The 23,191-nt window shown below is 45.0% G+C and overlaps 1 protein-coding gene across 6 annotated transcripts in view; it reads left to right on the forward strand.

The window, feature by feature from the left end:
* The window catches only part of PTPRM (protein tyrosine phosphatase receptor type M), an 801,251-nt gene extending 783,953 nt beyond the window's left edge, over positions 1 to 17,298 (forward strand). For all 6 annotated transcript variants that reach the window (XM_036009302.1, XM_036009304.1, XM_036009303.1 and 3 more), the window contains 4 exons: positions 389 to 514; positions 2,489 to 2,652; positions 8,489 to 8,624; positions 16,449 to 17,298. In XM_036009302.1, the coding sequence (XP_035865195.1) occupies positions 389 to 514; positions 2,489 to 2,652; positions 8,489 to 8,624; positions 16,449 to 16,502 (480 nt within the window). In that variant the 3' untranslated portion in view covers positions 16,503 to 17,298. The remainder of the gene's footprint in view (positions 1 to 388; positions 515 to 2,488; positions 2,653 to 8,488; positions 8,625 to 16,448) is intronic.
* The last annotated feature ends 5,893 nt before the right edge of the window (positions 17,299 to 23,191 follow it).

Consider the following 23,191-nt stretch of genomic DNA (forward strand, 5'->3'; position numbering starts at 1 on the left):
ATCTTAAGTATCTTAGCTCTTGTAGTGGCAGCTACTGACATCTCCCCAGGGCCTGGTAGGAGTCCCTGCCAGCAGCAAAAGGGATCTCACAATAGGTGTGTAAAACAGCATCCATGTGACCTCCTCGGAAAGCAGACCTGTTCACGGCTTAACAATGCTTTCTGAGAAAATGAAGGGAAGGGTATTAGAAGAACAGGTGGAGCTGAGAAATTAGCCCATAAGAAAGTCCTCAGGTCTACTTTCTTGAAAGAAAAAAGAGAAAGGAAAGAAAACTAAGCCAATCAAGGAAGTAGTAAGAAGTACTGAATGTCAATAGTGACCTTATCCAAACTGTTCAGAGTAAACTTATTCTTATAAATAACCTCATGTTTCTTTGTTTTGAATTCAGTTGTGTCCACAGTATTGGCCAGAGAATGGAGTTCACAGACATGGCCCCATCCAAGTAGAATTTGTTTCTGCTGATTTGGAAGAAGACATCATCAGCCGGATATTCCGTATTTATAATGCATCCAGAGTAAGAATTACAGCCAATCGCACTTAAATTGCCATTTCACTATTTCGTCATTCATTGAGTGTTTAGTGTTCTCACTCGGTGTCAGTCACTGCTCTGGGAGTATGGAATATAGCAGCAAAGAAAACAAAGCTCCCTGATCTTATAGAACTTGCATTCTAATGGTAGATGACAGACAATAAATAATAGATATAACAGGTAAAATGGGATATGTTCAAAATTGATAAATGATATAGGAAAAAAGTGGGGAAGTAGAACATGCTAGGGCATGGACAGGAAGGAGAGCAAGGCTGTCCTTAAGTATGTGTGCATTGTGAGCAGAGACCTGATGGAAGTGAGGGAACAGCCGTCCACTGTTCTGTGGAGTCAGATCTCAAGGCAGAAGTAGTGGCCAGTGCAAAGGCCCAGGGGTGGGGTTCCGGCAACAGCGGAGAGGCTGATGTGATTGGAGCACAGTGAGCTAAGGTCACCTAGAGGGAAAGGGGGTGGGGGTGGCAGAGATCATGCAGGGCCTTGCAAGGCCACTACAAGGATTTGGGCTTTTGCTCAGAGGAAATAAGGAGCCAGTACAGCATTTGAGTAGAAGAATCACATGTTATAATTTACCTTTTAAAAGGAGCACTCTGGCTTCTGTGTTGAGAATAGACTGTAAGAGAGGCCCATCAGGAGGCTGTTACAACATTCCAGGGGAGAAACAGCAATGGCAGGACAGTTACACATGGAAGGAGGGTCAAGAGTTGTGTTTGAAACATACTAGGTTTGACATGACTATTAGATGCCTACGTGGAAATATTGAGTCGGCATTTGAATCTATGAAGGTGAAATTCAGGACAGAGGTCTGATCTGAAATATAAATTGGTGAATATTACTTACTGGAATATTTAAAGTCATGAAATCATCAAATGAGGGACAAAAGAGAAAGAGACCCAAGGACTAAGCCTGGGGCTTCTATCAGCAAGAGGTCTGGGAGAAGGGGAGGCCAAGGTTGGGGAGAAAGTGGAGAGGGAGAAGGAACAGCCAGGTGAAGAAACTGTATCAACAAGATAGGGGACAGACTAACAGTGACCAGAGGGGAGAGAGAGGGAATTTCAGGGGAGAATGGGTAGAGTTTACAGGAACAAATTTAAAGGACACATGGACAAAAACTAGGGGTGGGGGGTAAAGGGAGGGAAGTAGGGAGGGTTGGGTGGATGGGCTAGAATGGGAGTAAATGGGAGAAAACCATACTTGAACAATGATTAAAATAAAATTTTAAAAAATAATAAAAAAATAAAAGAAAGGAGAAACTGCATCTAGGAACTCTGTACTTTCTTAATTTTTCTGTAAATCTAAAATCTATTTTAAAAAAATAAAGTCTATTTATAAGAAAAAAAAAAGTGTGTCAACGAGAAAAGCGTGATCACCTGTGCAGAGGGTTTAGTCAGAGCAGGGTTAAACCTGTTGCTTTTTTAACACTTTCTTGAATACTACAATTCCATTTAACTGGGACTAAAGATAAATTAACTATTGATATCTTAGCAAGATGCACCCCAATAAGAAAAACCATATTATTCTCACAGGAAAAGTGCAGTCTGTAACACCCTAAGCTCACAAACATCTCCTGATTATAATTTAGCCATTGTCTTTAATTTACCTGTAATTAGACTAAAGACAGGTTACCAGTTACTGCACAATGTGGTCCGTGTTCGCATTGTGTGTTATTTTTTGCTTGGCTTTCGCAAAATTGTAAGACCTGTGCTTTACTTTTATTTGTCCAGTCTGTCATTTAAAACACCTGGTTTTTTATAACAGCTCAATATTAAAACTCGTAACTCTCAGGCCAGCAGGAGTGCCCTTTGTTGTTTATGGGCAAGCCTCCCCTGAAGTAACACCCTGCCAGTGAGAGGACCCAGCGGGTGGGGTCCGCCCTTGGGAATTCAGTGCAGTAAATAATGCCTGTTTTCTTTCACTCCCTGATTATCACCTGACTCTCCCCAGCCCCAGGACGGATACCGGATGGTGCAGCAGTTCCAGTTCCTGGGCTGGCCAATGTACAGGGACACACCAGTGTCCAAGCGCTCCTTCTTGAAGCTCATTCGCCAGGTGGACAAGTGGCAGGAGGAGTACAACGGTGGGGAAGGCCGCACGGTCGTGCACTGCTTGTAAGTGTGAGAGAGCTCTGTGTCACAGAAGCAGCAGCCACCCCTCCTTACCTCCTCATTCACTATCTCGTTTCACTATAAATGGGGAAGAAATAAGTAGGTGTGAGTGAAAGGAGGTGGTCAGTCTACTTGATGAGGGTTGGACTCGCTTTGCAGAAAGCAAGATAGGCACATTTTGCATTTGGATGGGCTGTCACTGCTATAAAAACAAGTCCTGACCTTGTGATTAGGAACCCTTTCCCTCCCAAAGGAAACACCCGCATGGGCTCCATGGGCTCCTAACAGCTCTGAAAGGCCAGTTGTTAACATGGGGAATTTTCTGAGCTGGTTGAACTTTCTAAACTGTTGGTAGCTTCAGAAACCATCCATAGTAAGGGTATTCACATCACAGAAATCAGCCAACACCACAAATCAGGGCTGCCTCCCACCCAGCAAAGCTAGCTTACCGTCACGCCAGTGGGTGATTCTATTGGAAATCGTGTCAGAAACTTCAAAGGAACTATCTCTTTTTCCTTTGTGGTATTAAAGAGAGTTTTCTGTTGTTTTGTTATGTTTGGGGCCTGGAAATGTACATATTGGGAAGATTTACTTTGAGCCTTTGTCTCCGGAGGTGTCCTCCCAGCCACCAGTTTTAGCAGGAGCTAAAGTGGGAGGGGCTCTGCTGCGGAGCAGCGACTTCCAGCCTTAGCTACTCACTGAGAGTCGTTCAGGAAGTTTAAAAACAAAAATATATATGCCCTGGCCACACACAAGCCCAATTAAATCAAAATTGCCAGGGATAGGGCCCTCAGGTCAATGCTTTTTAAAACTCCCACGGAATTTCAACATTCAGCCTAGATGAAGAGCCACTGAAAAGAAACTTCCAGGTTTTTCAAAGCACTTTCACCTGCATTTCCTCATTGGTGATGATATGTAGCTAATCAGCCAGCTGGAATTGGCTTAATGGAGCAGGCAATTAGAAAGTCATGGCAATTAGGGAAGATGTTTAGAGAATTTGTGGAAACTTAAAGTATTACGCTTATGGCTCTTTTCAGTGGAGTGTGATTAGAAGTATACAATGAGATCTCTCCCAAATTGAAGGGAAAATAAAGTTTTAGTCTGAGACTACTAACCCTACTTAAAAAGACAAGTTGGGTGAGGGCCTGGGCTACTCTCCACCCAGTGCCCACATCTCACCAGTGCCACCCCCACTCGGGGCCCTGGGGGACCTTCCTGGCAGCTTCGAACCCTGCCCTGCCTCTCAACAAGTCAAAACGTGGCGTGTCATCCTGCAGAGAACTGATATTCCCTTGGAAAGAATCTCATGAACCTACTCAGATTTAACCCTCCCCCAGAAGTCCTAGATTTTTGTCCCCTGAAAAGCTGGTTTATAAACCCCTCCCCCTTTACTGCTTTTCCCTTCCTTTTCTTGGACCCAGTTCATTAAAAACATCTCTAGCAAGAAGACGCCAGAAAGGAATGATTAACAGCTGACATCCCCATTTTTATTTATTTTAAGTCCAGATGTAAACTCTGATCAGAATAAGATCAGAGGGTCACCAGTGGGAGCTGATACAATCCTAGCAAAGAAAATTGACATTTTAGTTAGAGTTTGTAGTATATCTATTAAGTTTTCTTGAAAAACTAAAAGTGGTTTGCAGATACCCATTTCTACATCTGGAGTCTGCCAGCATCTAGAGCCAGAAGCATAAGGCATAGTACCCCATTTGATTAGTAGGTTCCTTACAAGGGCCAGTGGTGTGACCCAAAGGACTAAGTCACAGTGGAGGAAGCTGAGGCACCAGGACAAGCCCCAGGGGAATATACAGGGATGCCTAACATCATGTTACCTCATAGACAACCACCGACTACAATCTTCCAGGACACAGCTGTGGCCCTAGAAGTAAACAATCACATCACCTTCCCAAAGGCACCACTTCAAACAGAGGGCTGTGATTTAACTGTAGTGGACAGTAGTGGGCATCGGTTGTTTCCACCCCTTCTTATGGTGAGAAAACATTGATTTTCTCTGAGAATCATTCTTTCCCATTATGAAGTGCTTGTGGTCCCTATGCGGCCGTCTCTTGCTCTCTCGATATCCAAGTGGCAACGAGACCTGGGCCTGGTGAGAGTGTTTATTGTTGTTTAGGTTTATAAATCTAAATCTAAGATTTTTAATTGTGGGAACCAAGTTAGATAAAATCAGTGTCTTCCAGTATAGGCCAGCAAGGAATGCATTGAACCACAGCAGCTCCCAGCTGGTCATCTCAGGCAAGGACATCTATTCAGCATAGTGTAGCGCCACCTAATGGCTGTGGGCAGAGTGTCCTGGCCCAAGACACCTCCAGGTGCTGTGAATTGAATGGTTCCTTGAGCCACATAAGCTCACAATAAGCAAACAGGGGATTTTTTTTTATACATATCTTTCAGCCAATAAAACCAGAATAAATGTAAGATATCACCATTTTTGCGATCCTTGATGGAAGTGATGGATGTACACAATGGCCTCTGACAGCTGCTGAAAGCATGCGGTGAAAAGCTAATGGAGGAAAAGCAGTGGGGTGTCAGTGCAAAGACAGAAAATAGACTGATGGGGCAGAAAAGAAAATCCAGGAACTCAGCGCACCTCAGGGCCACCTGCTCACAACAAAGATCTCACAGCAACACACCTACTGCAGGGCAGCGGGAAAAGACCACCCGCATGCCTGGTGTCCCTCCTCAGACTACACACAGAAATCATTCCAAATGGACTGGAGGCCAGAATGTGAGAAAGAAAACAATGACGTTTCTAGGAGAAAATCTTTATGGCCATGAAGTAACCAAGGATGTGTGTTTGTTACCCGGGACAAAGAACACTAGCCATGAAGGAAACATTGATAAATTAAACCCAATTAAAGTTAACTGTATTTCAGTTCATCAAAAGACACCAGAGTGAAAGAGCAAAACACAGAGCTCGTGAAGAGTTTTGCAATGCATACATCTGACAGAGGACTCATCTCCAGAATACCTAGGCATTACTGCAAGTCATTAAGAAAAAGATAGCCAAAATGTTTGGGCATAACACTCAACAAGAACTTCATTTAAAAAAAAAGAAAGAAAGAATATCCAAGTAGCTAATAAGCTTAGAAAAGGTCCTCAGTGCCATTAGTTTGTTTTCAGGAAGATACACACTGAAATCAGGATCCAATGTCAGTGGTACTCACCAGAATGGCTGAAATGTACAAGACAAGCAAATGGTAATAATACCAAGTGCTGGTGAAGCTGTGGAGTGCCTGGAACTCCCACACACTGCTGGCAGGAGGTAAATACCCTACAGCCACTTTGGAACAGTTAACAGCATCTACTAAAGCCAAAAGTAAATCCATTCTCTGAGCTCTTCCACTCCTAGGCATATGACTACAGACATGAATCATTCATGTACCACGAGACATGTTTATAGCAGGTTTGCTCCTAATGTCAAAAGCTAGAAACAGCCCAAACATTCATCAGCTGTTAGAGAAATAAATTATACAGTAGGATATCCATTCAATGGAATTACTTTCAGCAAGATAAAAGAATATTGATACAATGGATGATTCTCACACATATAATATTAAGTGAAATAAACAAGACTCAGAGGAGCATGTAGTGTATGATTCCACTTACACAAAACTCAAAACAGACAAAAGAAATTTGCAATGCTGGACATGAGAACAGAGATTATCTTCGGGGTACCGATGGTGCTGACAAGGAAAGGGGTCTAGGGGTCTGTATTTTTATCTGAGTGGTAGTTACATGGCATTGCATTTGTAACAACTGAGATATATACTTTTCATTTGTGGACTTAATTGTAGGTATATTATACTTTGTTTAAAATACTGATTTGGAATTTAACAATGGAACTGATCAAGCCGACATTTGATTTCTTGAGGAAATAAGGTCACAATGATTAACCTTAACATCACACAAAAAGGAACAATTTGATATCTATACCTGCTTTGTAATGACAGTATGATTATAAGGTATCCTTGTCCAAAAAAAAAATTCTTATGAAGCTCTGGAGCTAACTCCCAATTTTCAGGAAGTACAGGATTTAGAGAGCAACATGTTAAATTATTCAGAGACACAACGATATGAAGCTCTTGACAGGAAAAATGACCTCATTTCCTCAAGAAATAAATTGCCAAAAGGGAAAAAGAGAGAGAGCGCGCAAAGAGGAACTTACAGATTAAAATAAACTTGCAAGGCATCTCAACCAAATGCAATATATGGGTTTTGCTTGAATATGGATTGGAAATAGACAACCATAAGAAAATGTAAGAACCAACCTGGGAAATTTGAACACTGTCTAGAGAAGTACTAAAACAGTAATGTTTATGTATTTTAGGTGTGCTGATGATATTCTGTCATTAGAATATATAATATCATCAGATAGTATATATATCATCAGATTCGTTCAATCTAGAGCTGGTATAGGGACAATACAGAATGCGCCTGGAACATCTTGTGGTTCCACAAAGTAAGGGCATGCTCTGAAAAGGAGGGAGACTTCTCTGAAGAACACAGGAACCAGCCTGTGGAGTGCCTCGTGGCCTAAGCTGGAACAATCTCAGCAACAAAATAAACATCTACACTCCTGGATTTCAGCTCATAAAATAAAATATATATGTCTAAACTGACATAAGTGATATAAAAATAAATAAGCAAATACAAATTTTAAATGGGGGAGAAGAGACAGCTCTCGAGGTAGAAAGTCAATTAGGCAAAAACCACAGTGATGGTTAGGGTGCCACCAATGTATGCTAAAATTAGAAGATGAGACTTTGAGGAGAAATAAGATATTTGCATAATCCCAAAGTATCTATCTCAAGGTGTTTATTAACTACAAAGAGAAACATAATATCTACACAGCGAAAAATGTCTGCAGGCACCCACCATCTAAACAAGTGACCCAGGTCACCGTCGCCAGCAACAGACAGCTCGTGAACCCCTTGAGGGATGCAACGGCCCTCCTGTGGTTTCTGTGCCCCAATGTAGAACCCCATTTCCCATCATGAGAAAATGTCAGACAGACCCAACTGAAGGGGCATTCTACAATTTGTATTTTGTAATGATTTCTTGAAGTATGGATAGGGATCATAGCTACTTTCCACATCTATATTCTACTTTGTATTCCAAAAGATAACTGACCAGTACTCTTCAAAAGTGTCAAGGTCAAAAAAGAAAGAAAGACTGAGGACCTGGCACCGATTGGAGGAGGTGAAGGAGACGAAGACAACTGAGTGCAAGGTGGGATCCTGGAATGGATCCTGGGCCAGAAAAAGGACACTGATGACATTGGCTAAGGTCATGGTGTAGGTGATAGTTTTGCAGTAGTGCTAACTTCCTGGCTTTGATGACATACTATGGTGATGGAAGATGTGCCCATCAGGGCAAGGTGGGCATGGATGCAAGGTAACTCTGTGCTATTTTTGCAAGGATTCTGTATATCTAAACTTGGATATTTTCAAGGCCAAGTTCATCTTTGAACAGCTCACACCCACCACCAGTTTTCCTAGCAGATACTAAATGAGGTGTTTGTCCTTGAAAATTTTCCTAGGCGGGATCTCTCAATAAAAGTTGATAAGGTGCTGTATTAAGTTAACATAATCTAGGGCTGGGGTGAAGCTGGGGGCACAAGATGTGCCAGATCACACCTCCAGCCAGGTGAACCACAGGGCCGGCACTGAGGCTCATGCGCTCCATCCGCTTCATGACAAGGACAGGCCCCTGGCCTGGGAGGCTTCGCCAGCCCGGCTCCTCAGGGTTAGGTGGCGGGAGCCACAGGTTGTGTGCAGTGTAAGGACAGAGTCCAACCGTCTGACTCCTCTCCTGGCAGGAACGGGGGCGGGCGCAGCGGGACCTTCTGCGCCCTCAGCATCGTGTGCGAGATGCTGCGACACCAGCGGACGGTGGACGTCTTCCACGCGGTGAAGACGCTGCGGAACAACAAGCCCAACATGGTGGACCTGCTGGTAGGTGCCCCCCGCACCCAGACCCCTACCCCAACCCGTTAACTGAGCTTTGTCCCAGTTTTCAGAAGACCCCACATGGCAGCTGGGCAGGGAAACTGATTCACAGAGGAAGAAGCTCATTTTCAAAAAGGTAATGTAATCACTTCACTGCCGAGGGTTTCTCTCCGTCTTCGACCCTTTGCTCTGTCACAAGGAAACTTTGTCTCAGCGCCTTCAAAGTGTGGAAATAGTCCAAACTCACAGTGAACATCTCACTGGTTTCTGTTGCACATGACTAAGCACTTAGTCTTCACAGAGAAGAAATAATCATAGCACACGCAATGCCAGATTTTCAAATTACGTATCTTATAAATAGCTTAATCACCTAATATTTATAAAATCTGTGAATTTAGTGTGACATCCAGAATACTGCACTTAATTATGTGGCCACAGCTGAGAAAAGGATTAGAGCAGTAGAGAAACAAAGGACTCTCTGCAGTTATTTTCGTAGAGTGTTTCATGAACTCTCTTCTCTGTGTGTGTGGAGCTGTTGAAATGCCAGCTACTCAAGAATGGCCAAATGGTTTAAAGGAGGAAGTTTTTAGATTAGGCTTCCATACTTCTCTGTCAGTGGATGAAGGATCTGAAGGAAACGGGAGGAATTCCAAGATGGGAAGAATGGGTGGCGGAGAGTGAGGAAGGTCGCACCACCAACAAGGTTGGAGAACCTGTTCTGGGGCCGCAGCACTGCAGCCATGCGGTCAGCTTAAAATATCGTAAAGAGGGTTGAGCTATAAGAAGCAGTTGAGGAAGTAGCCATGGTCCCCAGTCATTATTACAGTGGTACTCAGGGCTGAGTGATGACAGCGACCGAAGACACTGACTCTGTGGCACACCCAGGTCACTCCGCAGAAGCATCTGCTTTCCCAAGATGTGTGCCTCGTGTCTGATGAGCTGCTCTATTCCAAGAAGTTTGTTGCTGGCCCTGGAGCGTGGTACCGGGGCACCTGTTTTGCCAGGTGCGGACTCTTGAAGCCATCAGCACTTACCACATCAGCTTCTGTGGAGAAAGGACTGTGCTCCCCAGACAGCTCTGCTCTCATCCTGCCCTGGGGGAAGCTGGTGAAAACCCAAAGTCTAGTGTCAGCTCTGCTACTACCTCAAGTGTGGCCTCAGACAAGTTAACTTGTCAATTTAGGTCCCCTTGGGCAAGGCACTTACCTCTCTGGGGGTCTGAGTTGTGTAAACTAGGGGTAGTGTTGGCTTATTGTAGTGACCCGATGTGATGATGTCTGTGAAGGTATTTTGGAAACTGCCAAGGTGAGAAAGCTGGTTCTTGACAGTGTAGGTGTCCACGGCAGCCAGCAGCCCACGTGAGGTAGTTACACACGAGCGCTAGCCTACAGCAGGGGGTGGCGGCTAACAGCCAGCAGGTCCGTGATGCTCAATGTGTGCCAGACACCGCTCCAAGTGCCTTCACATGTCCCCATTCTCACGTGGATGGCCGAGAGGCTGATGAGAGTGCCTGTGGTCACTGGAGCCAGCCCTCCCAGAAGTAGGACCCACCATGAATTGTAAAGTGTCCTCCATCTCCGGGACTGGGAACTATTCATAAAAGGGCAGCCAGCGGCAGCCCAAGGGTAAGACTAAGAAGAAGGCTGGCAGAGGATAAAAACAAACACACACTTGCAGATTAAAATATTCGGTGACTTCATTTGGTGTTTCCCTGATTCACAGACAGAGGTATAGCTTCCAAACTTCAGCTGGTACCTGAGCAAAGCTGACCTTGCCAAAAAAAAAAGTCGTTTCCCTCTCAGCAGAGCCTAAATTAAACAGACCATTAATTAGGAGAGACCCTTGCAGCCCTTTCCTCTCGGATTCCAGCTGCAGCTTTCATCTCCCACAAGTTTTTGTGGACAGAAACCACGCGGCCTTTCCCAGTCAGTGGTGCCAACAGTGGGCCGGGATGAGTCTCCGCGAACTGAATGGAGACCTGACTGGCTGGACCAGAAGGGAGATTCTGATCCCACCTCAGTACTTAGAAGCTTCTGTCATAATGTGTAATTCAACCAAAGAAAACAGGATCCTTGGGTGCCCAGAACTCGGAGGGTCAGCCCCAGTTTTAGGGTAAGGTCAAGGGCTGATAAATGTAGGAGAGTTTTATAATTTCCTGAGAAAAATGTCTGGTAAATTCATCACAGTGAATATTGGCGAGATAATACCTGATGACCAGAGAAAAAAATGTCACACTGCCCTTTGCAGTGGGCTCCAAGCTTCCTGAATTAAATAAGGATTCTTGTCACTTGTTTGGTTTTTGCCTTTAAGTGCAGTTTCTGTTTAGTTGGTACTCATGTACTCATACGTGTGTATATTGCCGAAGGGGGTTAGTTCAAGTCACGGTGACAAAGTCTGGTGCAATTCTATGGGACATAAAAGGCCATCTGAGGCCAGAGTGCCTCCTGAGCACAAGATGTGCCAGCATCTGAAATGTGCAGAGTGTTGAGTCTTCTCAGCTGCATCTTCACAGAACACTGAAGTGTGTGCCAGAAAGCTGTGGAGTGCACTTCTGTGCTGGCCCAGGGAGCCAGGTGGGATGTAGTGGGGAGAGCCCTGGCTTCAGCCCCACTGGACCTGCCCACGTATCACATGCAGAGGCTGAATCACTCAGTGGTCCTCTCCATTCAGAATGTGAAAAGCCTACCCCCACCCCTCCCGGCCACAGTGGGATGAGTGTGCAGGGAGCGGTCCATCTCTATCTCCCTTGCAGGCTCTGATATTTCTAAATGACTTCTGAGTTTGAAAATCCATCTATCCATTTTGAAGCATGGCACTTTCAAGACTGATCTAGAGAGCCCTAACGGATTTATTTCTTCAAATTTTTAGTTTTGGGGGCTCTGGAGAAAAGCCAAATCAATTTCTTGATTGCTAGGAAACAAAATAATTTATAACACAAAACTAGATTTTTTTTTAAGCCAGCAGGGGCAGGGTACTTTTTCCTTACCTGTTTTAGCCCAGCTTCTAAGTGATCCATCTCCTCAGCCAGCCTGAAGCCCTTATCAAAGGGCCGGGTCCCAGGGGCAGGCGGGACCCACAGTCTGAGAGCCTGAGCACCTTTGAAACTGGGAGAGTCGTGGGAAAACCGGGTGCCTCGACCAACAGCTCCCCTCTCACCTTGGTCCTCCGCACTTGGCTTCTGAAGTTTCAAGTGCTCTGTTTCAGCAGAGAGGCAGTCTTCAGGGACAGATCTTGCCTAGAGATACGTGTTATCCCCTGGGATGTGGTGGGAACTTTGGCCAAAGTCGGCCAAGATCAAGGCCATTAACACATAGTTGATGTGTGTGCGCATATGTGCGGTGAGAAGACTGAAGACCTACCTAGTCCAGCGATTTCGAGTGTGTAAGCCTTCATTGTTAACCGTGGTCACCACGCTGTTCATCACATTCTCGCACTTCTTACAACGAAATGTTTACGCTTGACTAACATTGCCCCATTTGGCCCTCCCCTCAGCTTCTGGCAACCACCATTCTAGTCTGTTTCTGTGACAGTAGTGGTTTCTTGTTTTTTTTAATGGGAGCCTTAAACAATTCCAGTCCCTTGGCCCACTGCAGAGACCCTGATCCAGTTGATCTGGGCCCGGTGATTCTAAAGGGCTGCAGGCAAGAATCAGAGCTCAGCAGGGTCAACAGGTCACCCCTTCCTGCCAAGCCCACCTCTCCACTTTCCCAGCCCTGTGCTCCGATCTCTGCCAGCATCTCCTCACCATAAGGCAGAGCCGGCCACCCAGACTCAGCACCACTTTCCTCTCATGTCACACATACAATGAGCTGTGCAAAATGGCACATGCTGTGGGGCTACAGCCCCCCCCCCCATGTGGGGTATGTGTGTGTAAGGATATGGGTGTGTGCCTGTGTGTGTAGGTGTGGGTATGTGTAAATATAGGTGTGTGTGTAGGTATATGTATCTAGGTGTGAGTGTGCATTTAGGTGTATGTGTAGGTATATATGTGGGTGTATATAGGTGTATGTGTAGGTGTGAGTAGTGGGTGTGTATGTGGGTATGTGTAGGTGTGTGTGTGTGTGTAGGTGTGTGTGTGTGTGTAGGTGTGTGTGTGTGTAGGTGTGGGCGTGCGTGTTGGAGTGGAGGGCACAGGACTCAAGTGGGGAGTCGGAGATGTGCTCTCAGGTCCCTGAGCTGCGCCCCACCAGCTGCGGCTGGTGATCTGAGGTGACATTCCACTTCTCTTGGGCCTGGCCCTGCCACTGCCACCGGGCCCCTCGGGCTCACAGCCCTAGAGGAGCAGCCCCAGCCACACACTCCCGTTAAGACCCCTGCGGTTGGTCCTCTTGCATATCAGGGCAGCAAATGGGTTGATCTCTGTTCGTGCCCAGTGCCCTCTCTCTGCCCCAGACTCTGATCTCCTTGAGGCAGGGGATGGTAAAACCACTCAGCACCAGCTTCTGGATCCAAGGAGGTGCCCAGTAGATATTTGCTGAGTGACTGGACATTGCTTCTCTACACCGAGACCCATGTCCATACTGAGCTGCCCCTGGCTTCCCTCTGGAACCTGGGGGAGGCTGTGTCTACAGCTGACAGGGATGAGCAGGAACCGGGCACAGACTGCATGGTCTTTGAGGGAAGAAGGTTTGCTGTGTGTTTTTAAAGGTATAGGTAGGAGTAATGACCCATCTGCTCCTTGTCAGAGGCACGCAGCTGTCTTATCGAGGGGTCTCCTGGCACAGCACTGGTTGCCCAGTTGACCTGACTGGAAACCATGAACCCAGTGCAGGGACCACTTCAACCTCCTGGCAGGGGTATCAGTCAGGAACTTCCCCACACTGAAGAGTCTGTCAGCACAGGACCCAACTGAAACTGTGTCCTTGCCTTAGTTTCACAAAGCAGGTGCACCAGGAAGGGCAGCTTTGCCACAGGTGAGCCAGCAGACTCTGCTCTTTGAATCATCTCCAGTGGGGACTTAGGGTTTGAAGTGCCAGGCTGCCCGGAGGCCCCGCCCCTCAGACACCCTTCCGGAGGCTCCCAAAGCCACCTCATGGAGCAAGTGAGGGCTTTTGAAACGTAACCTCACTTTTAGGTGCCCTTTCAGATTTCACTGTCCCTGTCTTTGTGGAAACAGAAAGTGTGGTCCAGAGTGAAAGGGGGTTAGGTCTTGGAGAGGATTAGCTGGTCCCCCTGGTTACCATCCTACACAAGGATGAGGCCCTGGTCCCCTCTCTTCATGCCCGAAGCCAGCTAATGCTGCCCAAATGGCGAGAGTTTGGGACCAAGACAAAAACATCTTTTTCCATGAAGCACAGCAATAGCTCACATGGTTTCATTATTCAGTGTAAAAACAAGTGAGGTGATCCCATGTCGTCAGTTTCCAACGCAGGAAGATTCCGGGCATCTCCTGAGTTGCTTGGGGGAGGGGACATGACAATTTCTTATCATCCTTCTCATTCCTTTTATTTTTCTGATTCAGAAACCAGTCATCACAGAGTCTGTGGGGACTGACAGCTTACTTAGGAGGGATGAGATGAGAGAGAGAGAACTCATTTTGGAAATGACAGTCACATCCATGACAGGGCAACCTCAGTGACCAGCACAGCAGCCCCTTCAGCGAAGCCAGGACCCCTTCCCACCCAGCACTGGGGCCCGGGGCCAGCAGCCACGTCTCCCACTAAATGAAATCTTAGCATCTTCATACGTCAAAGGGACAGGCTCATAGCAGGCACTGAGATTAGTTGCACAATTAGGTTTCTACAGTCATGTTTACCCAATAAGGAATTATTAGATTTCTTAGGCTTCCATTTTAAAAAAAAACTGTTGTCTCTGATACACAAAAATAATAATAATAAAAACAGGAGAAATGAGTGGAGTGCTTCATAGCCAACAGGTCAGCTCCATGAAACTCAAGTGATTTCTGAAAATACAAGTACCAAATCCTAAAATAAAAAATACTGGAATGTGAATCACAAAGTATTTGTGTGGACATTATTTTCAGTTCTCTTGGGTACATACCTGGGAATGAAAGTACTAGACTGTAGAGTAAGTCTGTGTCTAACCTTTTGGGGAGCTGCCTGGCTGTTTTCCAAAGTGCCTGCTGCGTTTACACGCCTACCAGCATTGCATGAGGGCTCTGGTTTCGCCACATCTGCACCAGCGCTTGTTATTGTCTCTTTATTTTAGCCATCCTGGTAGGTGTTACTGTCACCGGTGTTTGATCTTGTGACACCTTCACTGCATGGAAATGAACTGTCTACCTTCCATCTTCACCCATAGATTGCAATCTCCCTGAGGACTGTGACTGTCCCTTGAAATCCCAGTCTCTAGCCTTTAATGTTAGTTGGGTTGAATCAAATGCTGCTAAACCTTTTGCCATCACTTACATGTATGACCAACATTTGACTCTCTGTAGGTCAGGTTCTGCAGCAAAGACGGGTATGTTATACACAGACAGGTAAGCTGTGGCCTTGGTCTGAAAACAAATGGATTAGACTAGCAGAGCATTTAGAGAATGGATAACAGGTGAAGAAAAGGAAACTGCAGTGACTAATTAGGGGGCACATATCCAAAAAAAAGTCGAAATTTATTTTAATTAATCTGGAAAACCCAAAAATAAAAGACCCAGTTGCTTGGTTGTGACCATTGCGTTGGTGAGGTGATGGCAGTGCTGACTCACACAACTCACAGAAGTGCGTCTCTTACTGAGCTGGAGCCCCTCTGCCCCAGACCTTGGGCTGCTGCATCCCCAGGCCCTGGGTCCTTATGCTTGGTTCAGAGGCCACACCCACAAGCATCCACCAGCACAGTGCACAAGCACAGGGGCAGAATGCCCTCCCCTGCCACCTGAGAGCCCAGGTGTGTGGCCCAGGACCTCCCACGGAGCTTGATCAGACCAAGGTCTAAGATCCGAGAAAGCTGTGCTCAAAGTAAATGAAGCCACTGCCTGATCAGGAGCTCATGTCAGACACTGCCTCTCTGTGCCTTTCTTTGTCCTGCAGCCTCTACCTGAAGTGCCTGTTTTACTGCCAGTTAGGGTGGCCCTATACTCAACCATTCAAACTGGGGCACTTTTGAGGGTAAAGAAGAGGCTGCTGATGCTTATGCCAGGACAACAAGCATCAACCAGTTCTGTCCTGGGCAAACCACAGCACACAGCACCCACCCCATCCCCACGCCTTCATTCTCTCCCTCCTGTTACCTACCTGCCTCTTTCTAGACCTTCCCTAAGAAGTCCCCCTGTCTCTTCCAGCACACCCATTTTGGAGGACCCTCCATGGGCCCTGTTTATCACTGCCCTGTGGGTTGTCATGGGTCACTTGTCTCATCCTCCTCATTGGACTATGGCCTTCTCAAAGTCAGAGCCCAGGTCAAGGAGGCTTTAAAAAATTCTCATAAAATGGAGGAATCCTGATGACCGTACATCAAAGCTAAAGCTGGGTCGGGAGTGAAGCCACATGTATTTACTGAGGGCCCTCAATGAGCAAGTCAGGAAGGCATTTCCTCCAGCATTCATTATCTTTCCTTCTGCCTCGTGGTTTTCCCATGCTTTGTGCACAGCGTGTTGATATGCAGGTGAACATGTATGTGAGGACAAACATATATGTGTGTTTCAGTTGTCAGGAACCTTCCAGGAATTCTAGTGAGCAGAGATATCAGAACACCTTCCATCGGGCTTTGTGGGAATATCCATGAACATTTACAGTTCAGAGCCATGACTTTCTATTTATCTCTGATTCAAATTCTCCGTTTGATTTCTCCCAATTAAACCCCCAATCAGGCATAACTGCTTTACTAGAAACAGCCTAGACATTGCGAAGCTGACATTTTCTCCCTTCTGTTTTCCAGGATCAGTACAAGTTCTGCTATGAGGTGGCCCTGGAATACTTGAGTTCTGGCTGACGACACCACTCTCCGCAAACAAGCCCTTTCATCCCACAAAGCCAAGATGTTCCCTGGGTTTGTGTAGATGAGATCAAGACTTCTCAATATGCTTATTTTGCTTTGCATAATTGGCTCTTTTTTAAGAGCCCAGGAAAGTATGTATAAAACTGCTTGCACTGCCCAGTTCCCAGCAATGCTGCTCCCCGACAGAAACGCCATGGCACACAGCGGTCCAGCACTGTGCTCTGGCATCAGCTGGTCAGAGCAGCGGAGACACCTGGGTGACTCAAGAGCACAATTATATTCTTATGAAGGAATTTGTACCTTTGGGGTATTATTTTGTGGCCCGTGAACCTTTGTTATTGTTACAACTGAGTGTACATTTTTGTTCTGTGGAGAATGCTACCTGGCATTATGATAATATATTATTTTAGTTAATATTTGTATTTTAACATGTTGCATAATATAAGTTTATGTAGCTTTCCAAGACTAACAGATAAACATATAACGAACAAAGATATGTTGCAGGAGTCGTCGTTTCTATCAGATTTGTATTGTTGTTTCCAAGGGGGAAGCTTGGGAGGAGTTCAGTTCAAAAATGCAAATCTCAATGATGAGATCCATGAATCGAAAGCTGTTCCTTCTGTTTATATTGTAAATATTTTTGATTTCATCAAATTATTTATTCATTAAAAGAAATTTTTGTGAAGCACAGTGAGTGACAATCATTTTTATTAAGCCCAGGAAATGGTTTACTGTGTAATGTTAACTTGTATGAATTCTCAACTCAATAAATAAAGACCGGTGACCAGTCGTGGTGTATTCCTAGTGTCCCGGCGCCCAGGCAGAGGGAGCAGCTCCAGTCTCTCCTGGTCACTACCTGGGAATTGTTGGCCCAGAGCAAGTCGAGTTGAAATTTTTGAGATAGAACTTGCGTCAGTGAGAAGCCTAGGCCCATCCTGGGAGCCTCCCCTGGTGCTGACGAAACACGAGCCACAGAGTCTGCCCAGGCACTGAACTCACCCAGTGGACAGGCAATGACAGAGGGCATTGGGCCAGACGCCAGGGCAGTGACTTTGTAACTGGAAGCCACCTCTCTCCTTTCTCTGTTTCAGCTCAGTTAACTGGGATAATATCTGTCGTCTCCAAGCCTCGTTCAAAACTTGCTGAGAGAACACTTTTTAAAGGGTCTGGGATCAGAGTGCATTTAGGCAGAACACAGAGCTAAGCAGACCCTGGGATGGGAAACCCCTGCAGGGCAGCCTGCTCTGCTCTCCTGGAAGGCCCTGCCTTGACTCCGAAGGAGGGAGAAGCTACGCCGTGTACTTACAACATGAGTTGCAACTGAGTTCCAGGCTATGATAAGTGATGCCTGGTAGATGATGGGGTCAAATCTTTATTGAATGCTAGTTCTGTGCTTGAAACTATGCAGAGTGCTACCCCAAGTGGCAGCTGATCTCCCTGCCACAGGATGATCTGGGTACAGCCACGGAGCAGTCTCACAGCTGGAGGAACTCAGGTCAGCAGAGCAAACAACCTGTCCGAAGTCATCCCAACTGGTGGGTGCCAGGTGCCTCCAGCTTGGGAGGAGGCAGAGACACAGCAGCAGTGGCACAGGCACCCTTGTTACAACACCTGGTGTAGGAAAGCTCACTCCTGCTGTGACAGGGAGATGAGCCCCTCAGTCTCAAAAGCGGGGAGGCCTGAGGGTGATGTTCCAGCCTGCTCTGGGGATCTTGGTGAGCAGAGATGCCAAGGGCGGAGGTTGTCCACCAAGGAGACTAAAACTAATGTCTGCACCTTAGGCCTGCACAGCTTCACTGCACTGAGTCCATACTGCCCTGACTGATGTCAATTTCCCAGCTGCCCTGCCCCGCCCTCTGACCCCAGGTGGGTGGAGCTCCACACATGCTCAGGAAGAGTTGCCTGCTGCTCAGCTGAATCTGGGCTAAATGCCTCACTGCTCAAGCTTATCTAGGACAATGGCTTCTTACCATTGTTCTCTCTGATAAGCTCCTCAAAGATTAAAAACTGCTATTGTGAACCTTATCATAGGGATGGAAAGCCATACAGACTATATGCCAGCTGGGCCTTGACATGAGGGAAGGGTGGTGGCCCTCAGTTCGCCTTACACGGTCATAGATGGCTCTGGTCTTCATTCCTTTAGCTGGGGTGAAAGAGAAGCCACTTTAGCACACTGTCATAGCAGCTTTGAAACAGACAGTGCAACCCATTTCTAGTCAATGCCTCCCCCTTGTAACCAACGCACTGCCCCCACCTCGGCTCACATTGAAGCCAATAGTTTCCTCTAGACTTGGATTGCTTGGGGTTTTTTCTTTGTTTCACTTGGTCCCACTTCTTAGAAGAAATAATGATAGAAGAGAAGGGACATTGTGTGGCTTTTGGGGATTTCCCATGAGTCCTTGCAGCATGGGTGAGATTCTCATTACTTTCAATACACAGAGTAAGTTGCTACCCCTTGCAAACAAAAAAAGCTAAACTCTCAGCTAAGTGCCCCTTCTCTGTATTCTCTCCATACTTTGAACTCCTCTCCATTGTGGCATCCTCAACTTCCCAGACACTTCCATGTCTGTGACTGCTGTGAAAACCAGATAATCCTGCCCCTACTTTTTGACATGGCCCTGAACAAGGATAACATTTTTTTATGTTAATGAGTTTGAAGCATATGTGCACATATCAGAGCCATCAAAAGGGCTTTTTTACTTTTATGATAATAAAATTATCTTATTGATAATTTTATGATAATTAAAATTATTTTATTGTTGTTCAATTACATTGGTCTGCATTTCCTCCCCTCCATTCCCCGCCACCCCAGCCAAACGCACCTCCCTCCCTTGCTTCCACCCTCCCCTTTGGTTTTGTCCACGTGTCCTTTATAGTAGTTCCTGAAAACCCTTTACCCTATTATCCCCTCCTACCTCCCCTCTGGTTACTGTCAGATTGCTCTTAATTTTAGTGTCTCTGAGTATATTTTGTTTGCTTTTTTCTTTTGTTGATTAGGTTCCAGTAAAAGGTGAGATCATATGGTATTTGTTCTCACCACCTGGCTTATTTCACTTAGCATAATGCTCTCCAGTTCCATCCATGCTGTCACAAATGGTAGGAGCTCCTCCTTTCTCTCTGCTGCATAGTATTCCGTTGTGCAAAGGTACCACAGTTTTTTGATCCACTCGTTTCCTGATGGGCACTTAGGTTGCTTTTAGTACTTGGCTATTGTAAACTGTGCTGCTATGAACATTGGGGTGCATAGGTTCTTTTGGGTTGGTGTTTCAGAGTTCTTAGGATATAGTCCCAGCAGTGGAATTGCTGGGTCAAAAGGCAGTTCCATTTTTAGTTTTCTCAGGACATTCCATACTCTTTTCTACAGTGGCTGCACCAGTCTGCATTCCCACCAATGGTGCACTAGGGTTCCCTTTTCTCCACAACCTCTCCAACACTTGTTTGTTGATTTGTTTATGATGGCCATTCTCACCAGTGTGAAGTGGTATCTCATTGTAGTTTTAATTTGCATCTTTCTGATGGCTAGTGATACTGAGCATCTTTTCATATGTCTCTGGACCTTCTGTATGTCCTCCCTGGAGAAGTGTCTGCTCAAGTCCTTTGCCCATATTTTAACTCGGGTTTTTGTCTTCCCTGGAGTAGAGTCATGTGAGTTCTTCATATATTTTGGAGATCAAACCCTTGTCTGAGGTATCATTTGCAAATATGTTTTCCCAAATAGTTGGTCCTCTTTTCATTTTAATGCTGTTTTCTTTAGCTGTGCAGAAGCTTTTTAATTTGATGAGGTCCCATTTGTTTAGTCTTTCCTTTATGTCCCTTGGTTTAGGGGACATATCAGTGAAAATATTGCTATGCAGAATGTCTGAGGTTTTCCTGCCAATGTTTTCCTCTAGGACTTTTATGGTGTCACAACTTATATTTAAGTCTTTTATCCACCTTGAATTTATTTTGGTGTATGGTGCAAGTTGGTGATTGAATTTCATTTTTTTGCATGTAGCTGTCCAGATCTCCCAACACCATTTGATCAAGGATAACTTCTTAACAGTATTCCATTTGGGTGCAGTGGTGGCTTTGCATTATGTCAATTTAGGGTCACTGAGCTACATTTTCCAGAATTCCATTCTACAGATATTTATTTCCAGTTAATCAGGCCCCAGTGGTCATTTTATGGAAAATATACAGGGCGAGCAAAGTGGCAGCTGTATTGTGTTCCCACTCAGGAGGTGGGCAGCTACAGTCCCAGCTGTTCCCATGCCAACAAGGCGAACCAGCAGGTAAGTAACAATGTGCATGAGCTGCCCACCAGTGCTCTCCTCAGAGTCTTTCTAACTTCTGCTCACTGTCTAGATGCAAATCTATGACCATGTTTTAGGTTTTGTTGAGACATCCAGTTCCTCGTGCCAAGTCAGCATTAGTTATTTACTGCTGAATAGCAAATTGTCCCAAAAGTTAAATGCTAAAAACACCAATAAACATTTATTATCTCATGTAGTTACTATGGGTCAGAAATTCAGGAGCAGCTCAGCTAAATGATTCTGAGTTGAAGGTCACTGAAAATGACTCAAAATGTTAGGTCAGGGTACAGTCATCTGAGAGCTTGAGGAGGGCTTGCCATGGGGGTTCAAGTGTCCTCACTGCATGATGACCTGGTTCTCCCAGTGACTTAAGAAGAAACAAGTCAGAAGCCATCATTTCTTTTAAGACCTAGCCATGGTCATATTCTGTCATTTCCACAATATCTTATTGGCTACAAAAATCTTTCCTATTCAGTGTGTGACAGAATACACGAGGGCACAAATCCCCACGTTGGAAGATCACTGGAGGCCATTTGGGAGGTTGGCTACACCTGCCATCTCACTTCAGCCCTCCCACATTGACTGGTACTGGTTAGCTGAAACAACCTGTCAGTCAAGGCTCACTCCTCTCCTATGCTGTCCTCTCCATACTGCTATTGATTCTTGTGCTAGCAGCTTCTGCTGACATTACCCCCAGTCATTTTTCCTATGCCCTAAGGAAACTTTATCAGTTGTAAATAAACTTTCCCCACAGCCTTGTTTAACATGAGGCTTTTTTTACTCCACACCCAAGGAAATGGCCCCCTCTGAAATTCTCTCAAGCAGAGAAAACTACTTCTTTCACATTCCAAATACTTCCTCAATTCCAACGAGTGCCTTTCATATTCCACTCGAGCTAACTGATGATCACGCCCTATAGCTATCACCTTGAACTCCTTCACCTCTGAAATATTTTTTAAAAAATATGCCAAATTCTGACCTCAGCCTCTTCAACTGCTAGCGTTCCCTATGCCTTATTCCTGCCCTCCTTGTTCTTTAAATGTATGAAAATGTCTGGTCCATTCTCTGAGTGAGTTACAATCCCAGACAAGCTAGACTAATAAATACCATATTTATCCTCCTAACTGAATCAACTAAAAAACTGGGGGAAATATTTTTAAAGTGATTTTAAAGAAACTGAACATCAAGTAATGAAGGAAACAGGAAACAAATTAGGTGAACCCTAGAACTGCCTCAGCTTTACAGCCTATAGAGACTTCTAGATCATGGGTGCAGGGAGGGGAAATTCAGCTGAGGCTCAGTGGTCTTCCTGATTTGAAATGACTGTTCCTTTTTTTGAGCTGAGAATTTGAAAAAGCCAAGGTGGCTGGGGTTTGCAGAGCTGAGTAGCAGACACCAGAGAGCTGCATAGAGAAGCAGTTCTGAAGATCTGCAGTGTCCCACTCAAGTCTTCAGCTAAGTGCTGATCAGGATTAACTACCCAACACCAAAGAACACCCAAAAAGATTAAGGGTAACAGCACTTGGAGTTCACCTGGGGCTAGAACGGTTACTGCTCTCAGTGGATAGAGAAACCTGAAAAATTTTGCCTCTGTAAGTGGCAAAATTATCTCTAAACTAGACGGAGCTGTGGTTTAGCCTTACAAAGCAGTAACTGAAAAAATCAAACCAATTCCAAGTAATTTGACTGCATCACAGAACAAAACTCAACATTTATAGGATAACAAAAATAACCAGCCACCCAACAGAGTAAAATTAACAATGTCTGTCATCCAATCCACACAAAGAAGCAGGAAATATGACAGAGAGTGAGGAAAAAAATAAATCAATTGAATTTGACCCTGAAATAACATGGATGGTAGAATCAGTACACAAACACATTAAAACAGTTATTTTATAACCATATGCCAAATGATAAAGAAGCTACAGAAAAGATTTAGCATTTTTAAGTAAAGACATGAAAGATATTTTAAAATACCCAAATAGAACTTCAAGAGATAAAGACTACAAAGCTTGGTACATGCATGCACGGACACACACACACACACACACACACACACACGATGGGGTTAACAGCAGATTAGACTGCAGAAGAAAAAAATTAATGAACTTGGAAGACACTAATAGAAGCCATTAAAAAATAACACAGAGAGAAAAGATTGAACAAAAATGAATGTAGCATCCATGAACTTTTAAAGACTCCCCAAAGTGGGGGGAAAATGATGGAAAAAATATTTGAAACTTGATATAATTATAAATCTACAGATTCAAGAAGCTAAATAAACCTCAAGCACCAGAATCATGAAGAAAACTACATCAAGATACATCATAAATGAACTGCTTAAAAACCAATAATACATGGGAATCTTAAAAGCAGGCAGAGGAAAAATCA

The sequence above is a fragment of the Phyllostomus discolor genome, chromosome 9, assembly GCF_004126475.2.
Source record: "Phyllostomus discolor isolate MPI-MPIP mPhyDis1 chromosome 9, mPhyDis1.pri.v3, whole genome shotgun sequence".
Classification (NCBI taxonomy): Eukaryota; Metazoa; Chordata; class Mammalia; order Chiroptera; family Phyllostomidae; genus Phyllostomus; species Phyllostomus discolor.